At 40.8% G+C, this 18,968-nt stretch overlaps 1 protein-coding gene across 1 annotated transcript; it reads right to left on the reverse strand.

The window, feature by feature from the left end:
* Window positions 1-6,696: 6,696 nt before the first annotated feature.
* On the reverse strand, window positions 6,697-10,347 carry LOC134181439 (uncharacterized). Its single transcript, XM_062648717.1, has 7 exons — window positions 10,256-10,347; window positions 10,079-10,193; window positions 9,755-10,017; window positions 9,524-9,682; window positions 9,366-9,462; window positions 9,112-9,309; window positions 6,697-7,984 (listed from the first exon to the last, which is right to left on the reverse strand). Exons 2-7 carry the CDS (start codon window positions 10,131-10,133, stop codon window positions 7,953-7,955), a joined length of 804 nt encoding a protein of 267 aa, XP_062504701.1. The 5' UTR covers window positions 10,134-10,193; window positions 10,256-10,347; the 3' UTR covers window positions 6,697-7,952.
* Between the last annotated feature and the right edge of the window lie 8,621 nt (window positions 10,348-18,968).

Raw genomic sequence — 18,968 nt, forward strand, 5'->3', positions numbered from 1 at the left:
GCTATGGCTTGACATGAATAACACATCTAGATGTTAATTTGATTTTACCGTAAAACCTACAGCCACTCAAAGTGTAGAAGGCTTTCATCGTAGCTAAGTACGATCTTCACTCATGCAGTCACTTGAATTTTCAAATTGCAATTTTTATGCATATAAGTCATACATGTACTTAGTAGAGTAGGCTGAGTGGAAAACACGGCTCGCGGACTGCGGATCCACGGATCCTGTGTTAGAACCATCAGGGAACCTCGTGCGCCTCATCCGCCGCTGGATTGAGCCAGTCTCGGGTACCCAGACAGCCTAAAACGCGCATGCGCACAGTTTCTACTCTGCTTTGACCGTGATAGGGACTTCCTACTTTCCTGTTCTCTTCTAATCGCATGATATTATCAAGCAGTTGTTGTGTCCAATTCTTCTTCTCGACGGTTCATTACGACGCGTGTGTGACGCGTTCGAGTCGCTGTGAGCCTGCTAGCGATCTCTTGAAGTACTGTACTTCCAATTTCTCACGCTCCCGGCGATTGCTTCGTTATATTATGGAAGAACGTTGCTGAACCTGGATTCCTCGAGTTTGGAAGTGTCAGTAGTAGTCGACAAGACGGTACATCTCTGTATATCTGCCGTCTTGACAGGATCAGGCACGGCAAGGCGCATGCAAGCGGACGGTGCGATTGCACGGCAGGTAGTAGTTGTGAATTGTGGACGTGGTATCGTTGTTAGTTGCTCTTTGTAGTAGTTGAGTCATTGGTCATATTAATTAATGCTGAACAAAAGCAGCGGCTGTTTGTTTACGTATACGTAGCCTCGAACTTCCAGACCAGAGAGCGCGCGAACTCTGGTCTGGAGCAAGTCGATACTAAAATGATTTCGGAATCTAAGCCAATCAGCTCCTCTCAACTGGAATGTTGGTTGTAAAGTCTGATTGGTTTAGCAATAATTGGTTATGCTAAGTGCACTAACGCCAGAAGAGTGATGAAGACTCTGGTGCACGCATACATCTTAGTTTCAGCTTCAGTTCTTTGATATTTTCAAGCTTGCGGTGACAGGACATGCACAGCAGTGTCGCTAGACCATTACCTTTGACAACTGGTCGAGCGGTAAGTCTGCCGAAGAATCGAAGAGTCGTTTCATGCCGTACACCAAGATATTACCGTAAACACGACAGACGTCTCTTCTTTGTTCGTGAGATCTCATGGCATTTAAAAATTATATGTTGATCTAGGTAAAACGATCCTATGCTGTTAGACTACCATTTAGCATTACTTTTGATAAGTACTTCCGAAATCATTTAGTATTGACTTGGTCCAGACTAGAGTTCTCGAGCTCTCTCGTCTGGAAATTTGAGGGTAACATATATGGTGACAGGCATCAGGCCAGTTGTTGTCTTTAGGGAACGAAAAGGGTAGGTTTGCTTGTAGTTGGTTTGGGTTTTGGTTTCGTTGCTTTTGGGGTTCAACATTCTAGTTTACTACCAATGGAAGGCTGCAATACAGGTACGGAACTTGACAGCTTCTAGTTGGGAATTACAGAGATGATCAGACTGAATACTTAGGAATTGCGATGATATTCAGGTGATCTACTAATCTGTCAGGGTTGAGAATGAGGTCATCTCTGTACGTGCTTGTGCTGACCTATTTATTGCTTACATGGTAACACTTGTTGAGGATGACACTTCCTGAGTGCAGTGGCGTAGCCAGGGGGGTTGTGGCCATTGCCAGTACCCCTGACCTGGGGCATAAAGGTGACGCACTAGCAGCAGGTAGCCGGTAAGTTGGATCTGGTTGTAAGCGAAGCTGCAGCAAGTTCAAACTTTTGAAACCTTTGATCAACCGTGCATGGGAGACAACTGACTGACATCTCTCACCCTGCTATACATCCTTCCTGGTTTGAGTGCCTCTTCAGAAATTGTCGAAGGTACACTCAATCTGTTTACAGCGCAGCACAAGGAGGTTAACATTGAAATTTGAAAGTCTTATTGCATAATATGATATGATTAACATTCAATGTTGTGAATGGTTGTTCTGTATTAATCTTTGTCGTTGTCCTCGAGGGCTGTATGAATGCACGTTTGTTTGATTTAATAAAAGACGATATTGATATTCAGGAGTATTTTTTACTCCTGTTTGGTGGATCACGTGGGACAAAGTCTCCTAGTAATACTCCTCCAGTGAATGATGGCTACGCCCCTGGAGTGCTACGCCACAGGAGTCTAACCCCCTCTTCACTAGTAAACAGGAGTTACAAGTGTAACTGCTTGGTTATCAACCTTATGTACTGCTGGAGCTGAAATGTGTACAGTTTGAGTGTAGATTACAATTATATCCAGCTACTAAGACTTGGATGCTCTACACTTATATTTCATATTCTTGTTCTGTTGTTACACCTACCATTGCTGAACTGAAGCTATTAATCTATCTGATTGTATTGTCTGCAAAGTGTGCATTTATTGTGATCAGTAACCAGGAGAACTCATCAACTGTTTTATTAGAACTAGTGTTTAGGACAATGTAATGCTAAGTGCTAATTAGGACCACAAACTTTAGCAACTCAACTTTGAAAAGCGTCTATACTTTTAGGAACAGCAACTTGTAATAATACTAGCAATGTGTGTGTGTGTGTGTGTGTGTGTGTGTGTGTGTGTGTGTGTGTGTGTGTGTGTGTGTGTGTGTGTGTGTGTGTGTGTGTGTGTGTATGTTAGCACCAACAAGTCCAAGGGTATATAGAAATTCGAAATTGACCTCTGTAAAGTACAGAAAGCTTTGAACCCAGTGGTTGTTGATAGTGGCTCTATTGCGATGGTTGATAACTTTGTCTATCTCGGTAGCTGCATTGCAGCAAACAGTTAACTACAGGAGTAAGTGTGATTACGTATTGCCATTCTAAATTCTAGAGACTTTGGATGATTACATCAGCCAATGTTCAAGAACAAACATTCTCAATAGCTACAAGAAGAACAGTCTAGTGAGTTGTCATTCTATTCACTTTGTTATATTGCGCAAAGACATGGCTAGCCAATAGACATTTTCACAGGGCGTTGCACTAACGACGTCATCGCCTACCGCGCCCCGATTTTGTTCGCTTTTGATGCATTAGCGTTTGTTAACTGCGTGAGGCTACAGCCAAAGCAACAATTTTTCTTTTCAAACTTTAACCGTCCAAGAGAAAAAATCCGTCGGAGTCGCGCCGGTACTGGGTCGGGATAGCAGCGAAGCCGTCGGGATGGCAGTGAGACCTGTCGGGATTTCGCCGGATGGTAAGTGAGTCGACGCGGTCCTGAGCATAGTCCGCTATTTCCGCTGCGCCTGTAGACAGAACCCCGAGGTTTATTTGCTAATGTTCCCGGATAATACCAACTGGTTGGTAACGTTAGGTTCACTGACGAAGATCGTATATGTTGCTATGTTTCTATGGATGGTAAGTGAATCGGATCTCCAGTGAATTTATTTGTTGATGAATATGGTAGTTGAGCGTACGCGTGTACTTGTACAGGCGATCAAATTTGTCCTACATGCAGAACTAGAGTCTTCTAGGTTTTTTAAGAAGACGTACGAGATCTTTCGATAGCTACAATAGGTATGTCATATTGTGAACTGCTGTTTTAGGGCTCTTATAGGTTTACCGTTAAAGCGATAGTGATAGTGGTCAGTGGTTCTTTGGGCCATTTCAAATTTCAAATTATTTATTTTTAAATTTTGAATTTTTGAAATTCAATTTCTCACCTTTTTGTATTGAAACTTTTAATTTTTAATTTAAAGTTACCAATTTTTAAAAATTTGCATTGAACTTTTTAAATTTTAATTTTTTAAAAAATAAAAATTTTAATTTTATTATTTCAAATTTGTAAATTTTTAGGTGCAGTATATTAGAATTTGCTTTGCCGACGAGATAGCGGACGTAGGTGAATATATGAACAGATAGCCGGATTTGAACTAACAGAAATTGAACGCTCATCCGTTCTCTCAAATAATTTGAGTACATCAGAAAAAGAAAATTGAAAGAACGAGTAGCAGTGTACGCGGTAGGGGTACATTCCAACGCATGCTGATATGCTGATTCAATTAAACTAAGCGCAGTTTCTGCTAATCACATCAGCACGTTTCCTGTGCCGTGTTTCTGCACCTGTACGTACGTCGCTTCAGACAGTTACTAATGTTTAGTAACTCGAAGTGCATGGTCGCGTCGTTACTGTAGGTGTAGGAGTACGATTGGCCTAACTGCAAGTTGCACTTCATGTCTAGATTTTGTACATCACATAGAACACTACCCGATAGAGCAGATAGAACTTCTACAACCTCGTGCTGTGTCTCTCCTGTGCCGTGGGAACAGAACCCACACCGACTACAAGTGAATTACGAGACCAAATAGTAGAGGTGGACACGCACGCAGTGCTCATGGCAGGAGGGCCTAGGGAACGTACGTGTGACGTACTGCTGACACGCCACTTCCCTCGACGGTACCACGTCCAACTACTAAAACTAATTTACGTATGTCGTACTGTACCGACAGACTAGTCGCCAATTCAATATCAACCAACTTTACACAAGCAACGCACTGCATGATCGCGTGAATTACGATTGTACTGTATCGTAACCTTTCTGCAGAGTCTCTACTTAGCTTAGAATGCAACAACACGCAGCTAGACATCCTCTAGTATCAGTATCAACATCAGTTTTAGTAGTTGGACGTGGTACCGTCGAGGGGAAGTGCGTGTCAGCAGTACGGTACACACGTACGTTCCCTAGGCCCTCCTGCCATGAGCACTGCGTGCGTGTCCACCTCTACTATTTGGTCTCGTAATTCACTTGTAGTCAGTGTGGGTTCTGTTCCCACGGCACATGAGAGACACAGCATGAGGTTGTAGAGGTTCTATCTGCGCTATCGGGTAGTGTTCTATGTGATGTACAAAATCTAGACATGAAGTGCAACTTGCATTTGGGCCAATCGTACTCCTACACCTACACTAACGACGCGACCATGCACTTCAAGTTAATAAACATTAGTAACTGCCTGAAGCGGCGTACGTACAGGTGCAGAAACGTGGTACTGGATGTGATTAGCAGAAACCGCGCCTAGTTTAATTGAATCAACGTATCAGCATGCGTTGGAATGCACCCCTACGCCGTCAATGGACTCCCTACCACATACACTGCTACTCGTTCTTTCAATTTCCTTTTTCTGATGTACTCAGATTATTTGAGAGAACGGATGAGCGTTCAATTTCTGTTAGTTCAAATCCGGCCATCAGTTCATATATTCATCTACGTCCGCTATCTCGTCGGCAAAGCAATTTCTAATATGCTGCACCTAAAAATTTACAAATTTGAAATAATAAAATTTAAAATTTTTATTTTTCAAAAAAAATTACAATTTCAAAATTTAAAGTAAATTTTCAAAAATTGGTAACGTTAAATTAAAATATTTTAAATTTTAATACAAAAAATTGAGAAATTGAATTTCAAAAATCAAAAATTTAAATTTAAAATTTGAAATTTGAAATGGCCGAAAGACCCACTGACCAATGGTGGTCCAGGTGTTCTAATCACAGGAAAAATTGTCTGAGTGACCAAGTTTGATTCAGTCAGGATTTGGCGTGACAGGATGCATGCATGCATGCTTGCTGCATTGAGTAGGATTAAAATACAGCGTGACAGCTGGACTGCTATGAAAGTACAGCACTAAAAGCTTGATTATTCCGCCAAGGCTGAAGTAAGACTCCAACCCCAACTTTGCATGGCCAAGGCTCTAAGATTTTCAGGTATTTTGTCTTCTAATTGGTGCTAATTGGCACTTTCCACAGTGACTGTTTTCCTAGGTTTGCATATGTAGAAATGGTAATTCTTAATTTAATTTGCGGTTAGCTAAATTTGTATACTTAGTTAGTTGTTGCAAACTGACAGTTGTGTTAGTTAGTCCAGCAGAGTGTGTAGATATGCGATAACTTATAATTAGTCGTGTTCAATAACATTGTCTGTAGGGAAATGTATTTCAATGTCGATCCTGCCATTTCTATAACAATCAGTTTTTCAACGATGTTTGTATATGGCAGGTACCACCACATTCGTGTTTTACTACAACTGGAAAAATTTGGTTTTCTACTACTTCATCAAGTGTTGCATCACAGAAACTTGTTAGACATGCAGGGTGCTTTAGTTTGTGAAGAGCGTCTATAATGGCATATAGAATTGGTGAACTTGGTGAACAACGAATTTATCTATAGTTCCATATGGAAATTCACTTTTTCAAACTTCTACAGTGAGAAAGCCTCTTTTGCTGTGTTGATAGCTTCTTGATGTAAAAACTTTGCACCGTATTTTTGAAATTTTTGTATTATGCTATACAGATAAATTGTACTTAAACGGCTAATTGAGATTTATACTCTCATGTGTAACTGGATGATTTACATATTGATTGGTCAATTTGCTTAGCTGTCAGTTCAGTCTGTTTGTCCACTTGTATTTTTGTCTCTGTTGGTTTTGTTTGCCTGCCTGTTCAACTGCCTGCTTGCTAACTTGTACTTTAATTATGTGTGTTTGTCTGTGTGTGTGTATGCCTGCATGCATGTGTTATATGTGGATACATACATCCACACACACACACACACACACACACACACACACACACACACACACACACACACACACACACACACACACACACACACACACACACACACACACACACACACACACACACAGGCACACATGTATGTAACCTCTTTCAAAAAACCTCTTTCCTCTTCCAACCTCTACCAGCTCTGCCACCGCTGGAAGAGGTGTGTGTGGCACATACTTCAAGGGTTGCATTAGTCAACGCTAGTGGCACGAGAGACAAGGAGATCTTTAACCACTTGCTGTCTTTTGTAACAAGCAAGTCACCAAACACTTCTGCTTTGTTGTTGTAGCGACATTGTAACGTGCACATGAGGTTGCAAATGTTCCAGTTTTGGAAGAGCATGGCGGTTTATTGGTCGCAGCTGTAGCTGTTTCAACTTCTTTCGAACTTTTTACAGACTCTTTTGGAAGAGGCTGGAAGAGCCCAATCGAATGCCCCGTAGGTGTAGTTAGTTAATAGTTGATAGATAGTATTGTTTCGAGGACCAATTTTGACTTGGACAGTGATCAAAGTATGTACAAAATGCATGTGTATATGTGTCATGAGCAATGCGTGGATATGAACATGGACAAATTGTGCATATCTAGTGAATTCGGGTAATTTGAGAATTTGCTTTAGGGTTAGGGATGCAGGTTTCGCGTATGCTATCCATGGTTTGTACAGGCGATCAATAGATTGTGTCGAGCAATTCATGGATTGTCCATGCATACACTTTGCGTGCAATATATACACTGTACAAAATGATATAGTTTCACAAGTAATTATTTACACCAACGGTTGTGTTAGATTGTTACAAATGCAGCATATAGTACATGTACATACGTATGATAACAACAGCTAAATACAATTCAGTCGTGTTCAAGGGCATCATCCAAGAGAGATATGTATTTCATGGTTGATCCTTCCATTTCTATTGGAATCACTTTTTGTACTATGCTGATAGCAGGTACCACCAAATTTGTTTTGTTTAATCAACTGGAAACACTTGATTTCCTACCAGTTCGTCTAATGTTGAATTACAGAAACTTGCTCTGCAGTCGGGGTATTTAGTTTTTCGAAACTGTCTTTAGTGGCATAAAAGATTTCTTGACGAAGAATAAATTGGTCGATTGTTCCATATTCAAAGTGATTCTTTCGAACTTCCACAGTGCGAGAGACTCGCTTGCTACGTAGATAACTTCTTGCTGTAAATACTGTTCCATTGATCTTTAGTTGTCTGTAACTTGCTGTTTCTGTTGATTGGGTGGTTGAATGATATTGATTTCTTTTTCTCACCAGGCTGTCCAATTGTTTTAGTGTTGCTGTTGTCAATTCTTTTTGCTCTGGTGTACCTAAGGGTTCTATGGTGGTAGCAGCTGCAGCTGTATTTTCTCTAAGACAGAACTTATAGTACATTTATGTACAAACGTGGCTAATTCATTGGAAAATTTCTTTTTGGTATTACAGATAAATTCTACTAAAACTGCTAAATGAGATTTTTAATATTAAGTCTAATGTACAAGTAGTCTATTTCCGTACAGTAATTTTGCCTGTTTGTCATCCTGTTTGTCTACATGGCTATATTTCTGTCTTTGTATATGCATGTAGTGGCTGTACTATATGTTCCATATATATGTCATGCGCAAAGTGTAGATATGGACAAACCGCGAATTTCTAGCTTTTCTGGTAAATTGAGAGTTAGGTTTAGGGTTAGGGTTAGGGTTAGGTATGCATGGTTTGTATTGGTGATCCATGGATTGTCCAAATCTACACTTTGTGCACAAAATTTATTGTGTGTGTGTGTGTGTGTGTGTGTGTGTGTGTGTGTGTGTGTGTGTGTGTGTGTGTGTGTGTGTGTGTGTGTGTACAGACACACACACATGTTGTTTCTATACCAGTGTGCTTAATCAACTATCATGATGTACAATACTGATATGTACTGGTCAGTTTAATGAGACTGTCTTTACTTGATACGGTTTAACAGAATTTGCTTTACCTGGCTATGGACTTTATTAATCCAAAATTTTTTAGAATTAAGACACCTGCTGGTGGGAAGCTTTTGTTCCAGTTTTCTTGTAAAACTTTTGACACAGATCTCATGAGGCTTACACAATTTGCAACCTTTACATAAGAGTACTCATGAAAAATTGTGGTAATTCTATGTAGAAGCAGAACGTGCTTGGATGGATACATGTCTTGTACTATGTATCAATTTCTTAATGAGTCCATTGATTTTTTCGAAACAAAATAGGAAGTAGCCCCAAATTGGTCCCCACATATATGCACAATGTGGAAGGTGACGTAGTAAGTGCACATTCATTGTTGAAGTTTTTCTTCCTACAACGGTAAATATTTATTTGCAAGAATGCTCCATACTTATGTTTGTGTTGTGTGTGTGTGTGTGTGTGTGTGTGTGTGTGTGTCTGTCTGTCTGTCTGTCTGTCTGTCTGTCTGTCTGTCTGTGCACGTGCGCATGCATGCGTGCGTGGGTGTGTGAACAAGTTTAACAAAGTTTCTTACCATACAAATTTTCAAAGTGACAGCAAAAGATGTCTAGATATTTGTATGCTGTTTCAACATCTGATACACAGATTTTTGCTTGGGAGCGTCGTCTTATGGCTGCTACAAGCAACGTAAAATGAATGTAATTATCCAATGGCAATGTGCCTCTGAGAACTGGCAGGCCATAGTGAATCAAAAATGTTCGAAACTCATTTGCTAGATTTGTGAAAACTCAGGTTAGTTGTCAAGTTGATCTATGTATTTGTACTCACCCTTCCAGTTGGACCATTCCGTGACTGAACGGGGCACTGTAGTAATGTGTTTAGGTATGTCTGTAATCGATAGAAATCTTTTATCGACTAAAGGTATCTAGAAAATATAAATGACAAACATGATAATAATTATTACAAGTAGAGAAATTGACTTGAACCTTAGTCAGCAGCAGTCTTGTGTCTTTTGATAACCTTATTTCAAAACGTTTTCTTGTAACTCCAAGGAGCACACAGTGCATCCAGTCGATGGCACAAGACTTGACCAGATCTACTGATTTCACTCTAGCTAATGGGCTAACACCCTTCACTCCATAGATCTAAATATTAGATAAGTGTTTAGATAGGTACTCTGAGTTGTCAAACAGTGAATTGTAAGTTGTCTTACATACTGTTGTTCCTGTCTTGAGAGCCTCCTCGCTATGTCGTTGCAAGCTGGCATTGTCTCTTAGAACAACCTTTTTTCTCATATGGCCAAAATCGGTGCAATGGATTTCTGGTAGTGTGGTTCCACTCTGCAGACAAAACTGGGAATATTTTTCTCCATTGTAGTACTTCATATTCATGACAATGGCTCTTGCTGGCAGGTCGATTGTCATCAAACGCAGTCTTGCTTTACAGATCTTAGACCCATATGGTGTGTCAATAAGAATACCTGTATGTATGCATGCGTAAGCCCATTGACTCATATGTCATAATCAGGTACAACTCCTTACCTGTTTCTTCTAGGTGAACTAACTCTTCCATTATTGGTTTCAGAAATAGGTGCATTAGTGGTTTGTATGGCTGACACCACAACCCACAGACAATTGTGTATTTGATAAAAAAAATCTGTAATTGTGTACTTTGGTATATGGCAAGTTGAAATCGAGGGTGCAAAATCTAACAAATACCTTAATTGTGGTGGCAACTCGTTGATAGTAAGATAGACTGGCCAAAGGCTTTGTGTGGAGGACTTGTACACAGTAACACCATCAGTGTTCAGAGTAAATGTTATGTTTCATGATGACTGAAAGTATGGATCTACCTCTGTGAGGTTGCGATACTGAGCACTTGAAGTAATATCAGTAATCTCAGATGGATTGCTGCCTCGTTCGTTGAATGATCTTACAATTTCTTCGCAAAAGTACTTGTCTACACCAAAAGTCTACTCTCAGACAAATGAACAACAACAACAACAAAGGCCCAAACCTGAAAAGAACTGATTAAGTGTATCTGAGATTTTTAGAGTGATGAACTCGTGGATTTCTGGACGTAATTGCACGCAGGAAACATTAGGGCAGTTTTGGCCTTCTACTAACACTTGTTTGCAACAGGAACAGAACTTTACTGCACTCGTCTCTGGCTTCTTTGACGTTGATCTTATGAACTTCTTTGTTCTACAAATGACAGTAAGTTGTTCAGCATGTATTTAATTGTTTCACATTGTATTTTTTAAACACCTGTATAGCGATGTAAATGCTTTGTGTTGTTAAGGCAAGTGAGCCACTAGCAAGTTTACTAGATCAGCAGCTGCTGTCATAGTTAACTTGTGCTTCAGTACAAACAACATGATTAAAACAGCACTGGATCCAACTGTCATTGAAGACCCTGGAAAGACGACGTCTTCAAAAGCGTGTGCAGTCATGTTAGTATTCTTATCATTGTCATGATTGTTTTCAGTATTGTCACAAATATTCTTAAACCGGACAACATCGTCATCCTCATCATTGTCGTCGTCGTCGTCGTCGTCGTCGTCGTCGTCGTCGTCATCATCATCATCATCATCATCATCATCATCATTGTCGTCATCATCATCATTGCAGTTATCATGCTTAAATCCACTACTATCATCTCCATCTTTATCAGTCTGGTCAAAGACACACAGATCTACATGTACATGACATGCATCATGTCTAGTCATTACCTTCTGTCCATTGAAAATGTTTCATTGGTGATCTCACACTCTTCTAAATCTTGTCGACTTGTGTCAAGAACATCTGTGACCCAAGACAAGACAGTAGAGCATTTTACTGTCCGTGTGACGCATGTGAAATCTGTCTAATAATACTTTACTGCTAGAAACATTCTCTTGTGATTGGTGTTGTTTATGAACTATTAAGATTTACAGATTGTATAACTAATTTAATCATTGCATGCATTGAAGGTGTTTGTGTGGGTGTTCATGCTCGCGCGAGAATTTCTAGCTCACGTGAATGTGTCTGCATGAAGGCTTGGACTCCTCTGTACTGACAACAATATCGATGCAGCCTGCGTTCTGGTGTAATCAGCTGACAGTTTCTCTAGTGTCGACAGCAGACGCTTTGGCATGCTGTCAGGTGTAGCAGCGGATTAGGTCCGGCCGTCAAATAGGTCCGCTTGCTAACGCACTTGTACCGGAAGACATTCTGCGCTAGCGCACCGCGTCTACCTCGGATCATTTCTCTTCGCGGATTAGGTCCTAGCGCAGTAGCGGATTTAGCGCTAACGCACAGTCAGAGGTCTACGGCTCTGCGCACAGTCTCTTTCTCGGATTCCCTGCAACCATTCAGTGACAGGTGGTCACGACGACGACGACAACGACGGCGACGACGACGAACTAGATTTGGATCACATGGACTGGGCTAGGGATGCGTCTGTTGATTGCCTGAGACATGGAACGTGAACGCAGGTGTTTTCTATTCAGGATGGGGTCGACGTCATAGCGACCAGATACTAGCAAAGAAAATTTTTGAAACGTGGTTCGTGTGTGTGTGTGTGTGTGTGTGTGTGTGTGTGTGTGTGTGTGTGTTGTGTGTGTGTGTGTGTGTGTGTGTGTGTGTGTGTGTGTGTGTGTGTGTTGTGTGTGTGTGTGTGTGTGTGTGTGTGTGTGTGTGTGTGTGTGTGTGTGTGTGTGTGTGTGTGTGTGTGTGTGTGTGTGTGTTACTGTGTGCATGGTGTTGCAGAATTATTCTACCTCCATGTTGCTCGTCGTTTTGGTCTACAGTTTGATCATTCATGGTATGATTTAGCAGCAGAGAGAAAGTCCAAGAGAAGGACAAAGTGCAGATATTGTGGTATTTTCCAATACAAACAGAACGAAAAGTAGAATTCAACTGATCAGATATCATTGTATTGAGCAAACAAGAGAAGAAAGCATGATTTGTTGAGGTTTCTGTTCTTCATGACTCAAATGTATAAACATGACTCAAATGTTTTAGGAACTATGGTGACTGCTGCTAAAAAACATAGATACTCCATCTAAGTTGCATGACCATCCAGTAGGTTATATAGGAACACAATTGGTTGCGTTGAATTGATTGGTTAGCTGTTATACCTATATTATGTGTGTGAAATTGAAATAAATGATGATTGTATTTGTACAGGTACTGACCTTTCACTGAGCCCTGTTCTACTATATACATAACACGTATACCAAAACACACTAATGTAAATTATGCTCTTGGCTAAATACTCTAATTAGTATACATAGACAAATGTTACTAAAATAAACAAACATGCAGGTCAAGGTTAATTTACAAAATGTCGATATACAAGTTTGAATGTCTATAAGAGACTTGCGTTCACCAAGAACACTGGCAGATCGACTATTGATTGATTGATTGATTCCATAGTTGGGCCAGCGGTTATGGTTCTGTTCCCTCTCTATTCCCGGACGTATTTACACGCGAAACTATGTCCGGTTGCAGGAATCCTGTGAGTTACGAAGAAGCCTTTCGCTATTTGACAGACTCTGAAGATGGGAGGTACGTAGAAGGAGTGACAGAAAGCAGGAAGAGGGTCATTAGAAGAGTTACACAAGCTCGCGGATATCTGTGCAGCACAATATCCTGTGGTACAACGAAGAGAAAGAAGGCAGTAAACGACAATGGATTGCAAACTTTGAAAGACAACAACAGATCCTGCAGTCAATCCATGATGACACTCTAGGCGGCTGTCACCTTGGAAGAGACAAGACTCGCGAAAAAATATCAAAAAAAGTATTTTTGGCATAGCATGGGAGAGGACGTGGATTACTACATCAAAACATGTTCAACGTGTCAAAAGGTATGGCGTTTAATTATATTAAATAAAATGGCATAGAAATAAAGTAGAAATAAATCTAAATCTAGGAAATTATTATAATGCATAGCGCTTGAATTAAATAGTTGATCAATTATAAGGATTGTAGAATATTCAATGGCTGTAGCGTGGAATTTAGAATAATTTGAAAAATAGAATGACTGTTACTGTACTCGTTTTGATTGTTTGTCATTGAGACGTGTGATCTAGGCAAATATGAAGTTTAAGAAGACGTTGTCAGAGCTCAAACCAATCAAAGTGCAGAGACCATGGCATAGAATTGGGATTGACCTTGTTGGTCCACTGCCTGTTACTACTTTTGGTCACAAGTGAGCTTTTATGAATTCAGCATGTGAGCATACAGGTTGCAATTGTACCCAATGACAATACACACTTGTCTATCCATATCTAAAGATTGTATGTGCAGTACATACAAAATTACATGAATTAATACATACTGCATTCTAACACACATACTTATACAGACATACATAAATAGAGACCATAAAAAATACGGACAGACATGCAGACAGACAGACAGACAGACAAACAGACAGACAGATAAACAGACAGACAGGCAAGCAGACAGGCAGGCAGGCAGGCAGACAGGTAGACAGATAGACGGACGGACGGACTGACAGACAGACAGACAGATATCATACTCTCTCATGTCGGATACTAGCATAGTTGTTTTCACTTCAATGTCATGTAGAGTTAAAGTTCTTTATCAATAGTGAAATACCTTTGACAGACAGACACATGAATACTTTCTTCACAGTACCATAATATACGTAGCGAAGGGAAACTGAGAGCTGCTCTTTGTTTGAAATATCAGCGACTTCATCAACAATGGCATTGTAGTATTTGCTCTTCTTTACCTCTGCTATGATTTCGTTGCAGACGTACTTGCCAACCACTTCAATCAATTCGTTCTGAATCGTTTTGGATGTGTATCTAGCATTTCTTGGAGAGTTCTTGAGATGTTCAGAGAGAATATTGTCAGTTTAAGCCCTAAAGCATACAAGCTCAATGAAATTCCTTGGATTTGAGTGTTCATACTCAGTGTCCTCCCAGTTGAAACAATCATCACGATGACCACGAAACGCTATGCTTTGTTTTCCACACAGCAAAACTTTTTTTTTTAACAGAGACGAAATCACTTTCTTGTTAGCCTCCATCCGCTTCCAAGCCTCGGATACAAGCACTGTGTCAATAGCTTGTGATTTGTTACTATAACAATTCAAGAATGCAACTTTGAAAGAGAAGCAAGATGGTAATCAAGCTTGCCATGAGCTAGCGTCGTGTCAGATAGTTTTCGCCATCTTCTAAAAGGTGAAGTCACAAACTGACCTGTAGAATGTCCACCAGGTAACTCCAGAGCAAAAAATGCACAGGCTCGGCAGGATGCCCCATCCTTGACACGACAGCAATAGAGCCAAGGATATTTCTTAAACGGGCTTGGTGTAAAGTGGCGATATTGTTTATAAACAGCACAGTACGTCTTTGGGTAATAGGAAGGATCAGGATTTGGCTCAGATGTAAGCAATTGGTATTTACATTTCGGATCCAAGTCATTTAACTTCTGGTTTGCTTTCAACAGTGCTCCAATATCGTCAGGAGGGAAAGCAGTGCTTGACTCAACTTGGGACAGAGTGGTGGCACTGGTTGACATTCGACTTGGACCTGTAAACTTTAACATTAATCGGTGTTGTGATAGTTTGTATTCTATTTGCAGCTACATGTATGTAACTTAATATTTGAATTTAAGATTAATACTATTTATAGTATACTTACCAGAAGCATCCGGGGCACAACAAGGGTCTTCTGTTACACAGTTTTGTGATGGTGAATCTATATCTGCACTTGACTGTGACTCTCCCTCAGACTCTGTAGTAAAGGGAATGGTCAGTAAATGGTAATCCATTGAATTTTGTCAAACGCTATTATAATAGTATAGATGCAAATTTGTCATCTGCATTTACCCTCTCTGCTCCTTTTGGAGAAGAATGAAGTGATAGGTGTAGCAGCATGTCTCTTCATTTTGAAGTATTTGTTGACGACTTCACGAAATCAGTAGATGCGTGGGATTGTAGAATGAAGTTCTCTGAGCATGAGCAGATCTTATGGCCTCGATCTACCGTCCTTTTTGTCCGCTTACAACAAGCCTACAGTAACACGATCTCGGGAACCCGGCGAAAGGACTGGACCGTGGACCTGGTAGTTTCGAAGCTAAGCTAGATGTCTTTAATTAATATACTGTTGAGTAACTCAGTTCATACAGTAACACAGTACCAAAGAACAGGTATTTTTGTGTTATAATGAAAAATCGAATCTGAAACAGTAATGCTCAGCTCAAAGGAATCTATAGACCCCATAGAACCAGCCTGAATCCGCGACTGAGGTCAATTTGGAATGCCTATATACCCTTGGACTTGTTGGTGCCAACACACACACACACACACACACACACACACACACACACACACACACACACACACACACACACACACACACACACACACACACACACACACACACAACTCAATGCCTAGTTACTCAAAATACAATGACCATAGACCGTAAGAGCAAGTCAACGTCTACAGACAAATAACTTACTTGTATCTTGTACAATGATCAATTTCATGCATGAATGCTCAAGGGAGGTAGTCCATAACTATACAATGATCACGTGGTAAGTGTATGTCACATGATAAATGTAAGTGCACAAATGCAGTGCAGTTAGTCTCTTCAGCCTTGCATGCACATCCATGCCCGTTTTATAACTCATTTCTCTAATGTCTCGGGAGTATCTTCTATCATTTGGATTGTAGCGAGGCACCTAGCTTAGTGCGCTTTGACGGAGTGTTTCAGGCATGACCATCGTATGGACTATGTTTTTCGCTATTTGCTGCTAATATCCCGCGCCCTCATATCCAGATCTGTATTTGAGACCAATCTTCTATATCTTGATTGCATAGCTATGCAATCAAGTTTGCGTGGGCGTAGCGCTAAATGAAGCAGTGTTCCTTTATTTAATTATTCACCTAAATGAGTTTTTAGCTAAGTATATTTCTTTACCTACAATATACGCTCGCTATGTATTCCCACCTACCTTTTAAAGCAGAGGACATACTAGGCAGAGGCACGGTAGACAGACATGGTCACAGCAGAACAGGTAAAGAGATCTTTGCAACCTCGCTTTTCGGACGTCCGCACAGTAAAAATACAAATCGTTGATATTATTCTGGAATACTGCTTAACAGCTGCTATCCCTAACTTAGATATGGCTGCGGCATTGAGGCTGCGCCCTCCAGCGACAGTTTGTACATGTCATCTTGCTTGACGTGTACTAACAGTTGAAGCACAGAAATTTTTTCGCAACAATTGCAAATTTTAATGCAGACAGAGATCAACACTCATGCACTACTCAGCAAAAAGCAGCAGTTTGCAGCAGCATCTGATTCAGCTAGTGCTACGCAAGCGCTCTAAAGATCTAAGCATAGCAGCAAGCCAAATGTAGACGACAACATATCCACCATGAACGCTTCTGTTGAGCTCTGTTCTCGTATGCAGCATCTAGTATAATACATAGACAATACATCAACATATCTCTAATAAATTTCTGATTTTGATATAGAGTATCGATTAGTAGTTGAGTCTAGGTATACAGCATATAGTATATAAATATTTATATATAATACAATACAATATATTTCAATGGGGAGAGAGAGAGAGAGAGAGAGAGAGAGAGAGAGAGAGAGAGAGAGAGAGAGAGAGAGGGAGTGAGAATGAAGGGAGAGAGGGAGGGCGGGAGGAAGAGAGGGAGGGAGGGAGGAAGAGAGGGAGGGAGGGAGGGAGAGAGAGAGGGAGAGAGAGAGGGAGAGAGAGAGAGGAAGAGAGAGAGAGAGAGAGAGAGAGAGAGAGAGAGAGAGAGAGAGAGAGAGGGAGTGAGAATGAAGGGAGAGAGGGAGGGCGGGAGGAAGAGAGGGAGGGCGGGAGGAAGAGAGGGAGGGAGGGAGGGAGGAAGGGAGAGAGAGAGGGAGAGAGAGAGGAAGAGAGAGAGAGAGGGAGAGAGAGAGAGAGAGAGAGAGAGAGAGAGAGAGAAGGAGAGAGAGAGATTCAAAAATTCTAGTTTTGTTGGATGCTCAATGTCATAAACTTCCAGGAAGGATGTCACGTAGTATAGGCTTGTTTGGGCACTATTCCCTACTTTTCGAGGGCGTGGTTTGTTAAAATTGATATTATGTGTAGTCTCTATTTGTTTAAGAACCAAGTAGTCCTAAAACATCTTAGCTTTGACATGTTACCCATTGTTTATGACGTCACATCATTAACTCTAATGATGAGCCTCTCTCTTTTGAGACCCACGTGACCAACTTGTTTTCGATTTGGAATAAAATTTTCTATTGCATGCGACCAGTATCCGTAATGCTTTTGTTTCCAACATTCTAGCTGTGATGTATCACATTTCTAATACCCGTACTGCATTTGAGTAAAACCTGGTATGTCTATACAATGATAAAGTATCTAAAGAGTTTGTACAAATTTGGTGTATCTACTTTAGGTTTATGGAACATTCAAAATTACAAGTTTGAATAAGGTTTCAGTTGTATACAATTGGCGTAGAAACGTAGATTTGGTTGGAAGGACACACATTTGCCTAAGAGGGTGTGGCTCTGCGCAGCTGTGCATGCTATACTACATCCTTGCCACACAGCAAGAAACCTTAGAGCAACAACAACACTGCAGTGTTATTGCAGTAATGCTGTTTAGTATCATGTCAGTGTTTTAGTTTCTACTTCTCTCATCCTTATATATTAGCAGGTTACTTGACATCTGGAAAAGTTGAGGGGACAGAGCTTTGCACCATTAGATGAGAAAAGAAGCAACAGTCTCATTGGATGCCGCTCATACATGTTCAACCTTACAATACTCGACAACACAACGACAGCTAGGCTACAACGTACATCCGCAGCTCCGTCGGCCAACATCTTCCTGTACAACGGGACCATTACAAGATAATTCGATAAACTATTGACCGTTGACGTATACGATTTGGACGACTACTAGTAGAAAGCCTCTCAACGAAAGTTGCACTACAGTTGGCGACAATCCGTTCATCCGTTCAGCGTCCTGTCTTGTGTACAGAGATAAATTGCACATGTAGCTCCGACATCGGTCGCTCTAGCGAACTATTGTTATATTAGAAGATAGATGCTAAACCCTGCATGCATGTAAGTCTTCCTTTGATATCTTGTCTAGACAGCAATTGTACAACTAATTACCGAGCTCACCAATTTCTTTCAGCTTGTCATCTTGCGGTTCGGCCCCAGTCTCGTACTTCTCTTCGACTAAATTGGGGCTCCTCTAGATATACACAGAAGCGTGTGATGCAGTGACATAGACATGTCAGAGAACGTCCACTTACTACGACACCCCGTGCAGTTCGGCGTGTTCGCCGAAAGCTTTCTCCTTCTTGAAAGAGCATGATCAGTCCAATGGCAACAACTAACATCAGCACTCCCACACGAGCCATGAGAGGACGATGAACCATCCACTATATGG

This window comes from Corticium candelabrum, chromosome 6, assembly GCF_963422355.1.
Source record: "Corticium candelabrum chromosome 6, ooCorCand1.1, whole genome shotgun sequence".
In the NCBI taxonomy this organism is placed as follows: Eukaryota; Metazoa; Porifera; class Homoscleromorpha; order Homosclerophorida; family Plakinidae; genus Corticium; species Corticium candelabrum.

What these genes read in the sequence shown, in the direction of transcription:
- LOC134181439 (XM_062648717.1), bottom strand. Translation starts at nt 10,133, where the DNA reads ATGCACCTATTTCTGAAACCAATAATGGAAGAGTTAGTTCACCTAGAA. An exon ending in CTCTCAAGACAGGAACAACA is followed by an intron (nt 9,683 to 9,754) that starts GTATGTAAGACA and finishes TCTAATATTTAG; the next exon opens with ATCTATGGAGTGAAGGGTGT. An exon ending in TCACTTTGAAAATTTGTATG is followed by an intron (nt 7,985 to 9,111) that starts GTAAGAAACTTT and finishes GTTCTGTCTTAG; the next exon opens with AGAAAATACAGCTGCAGCTG.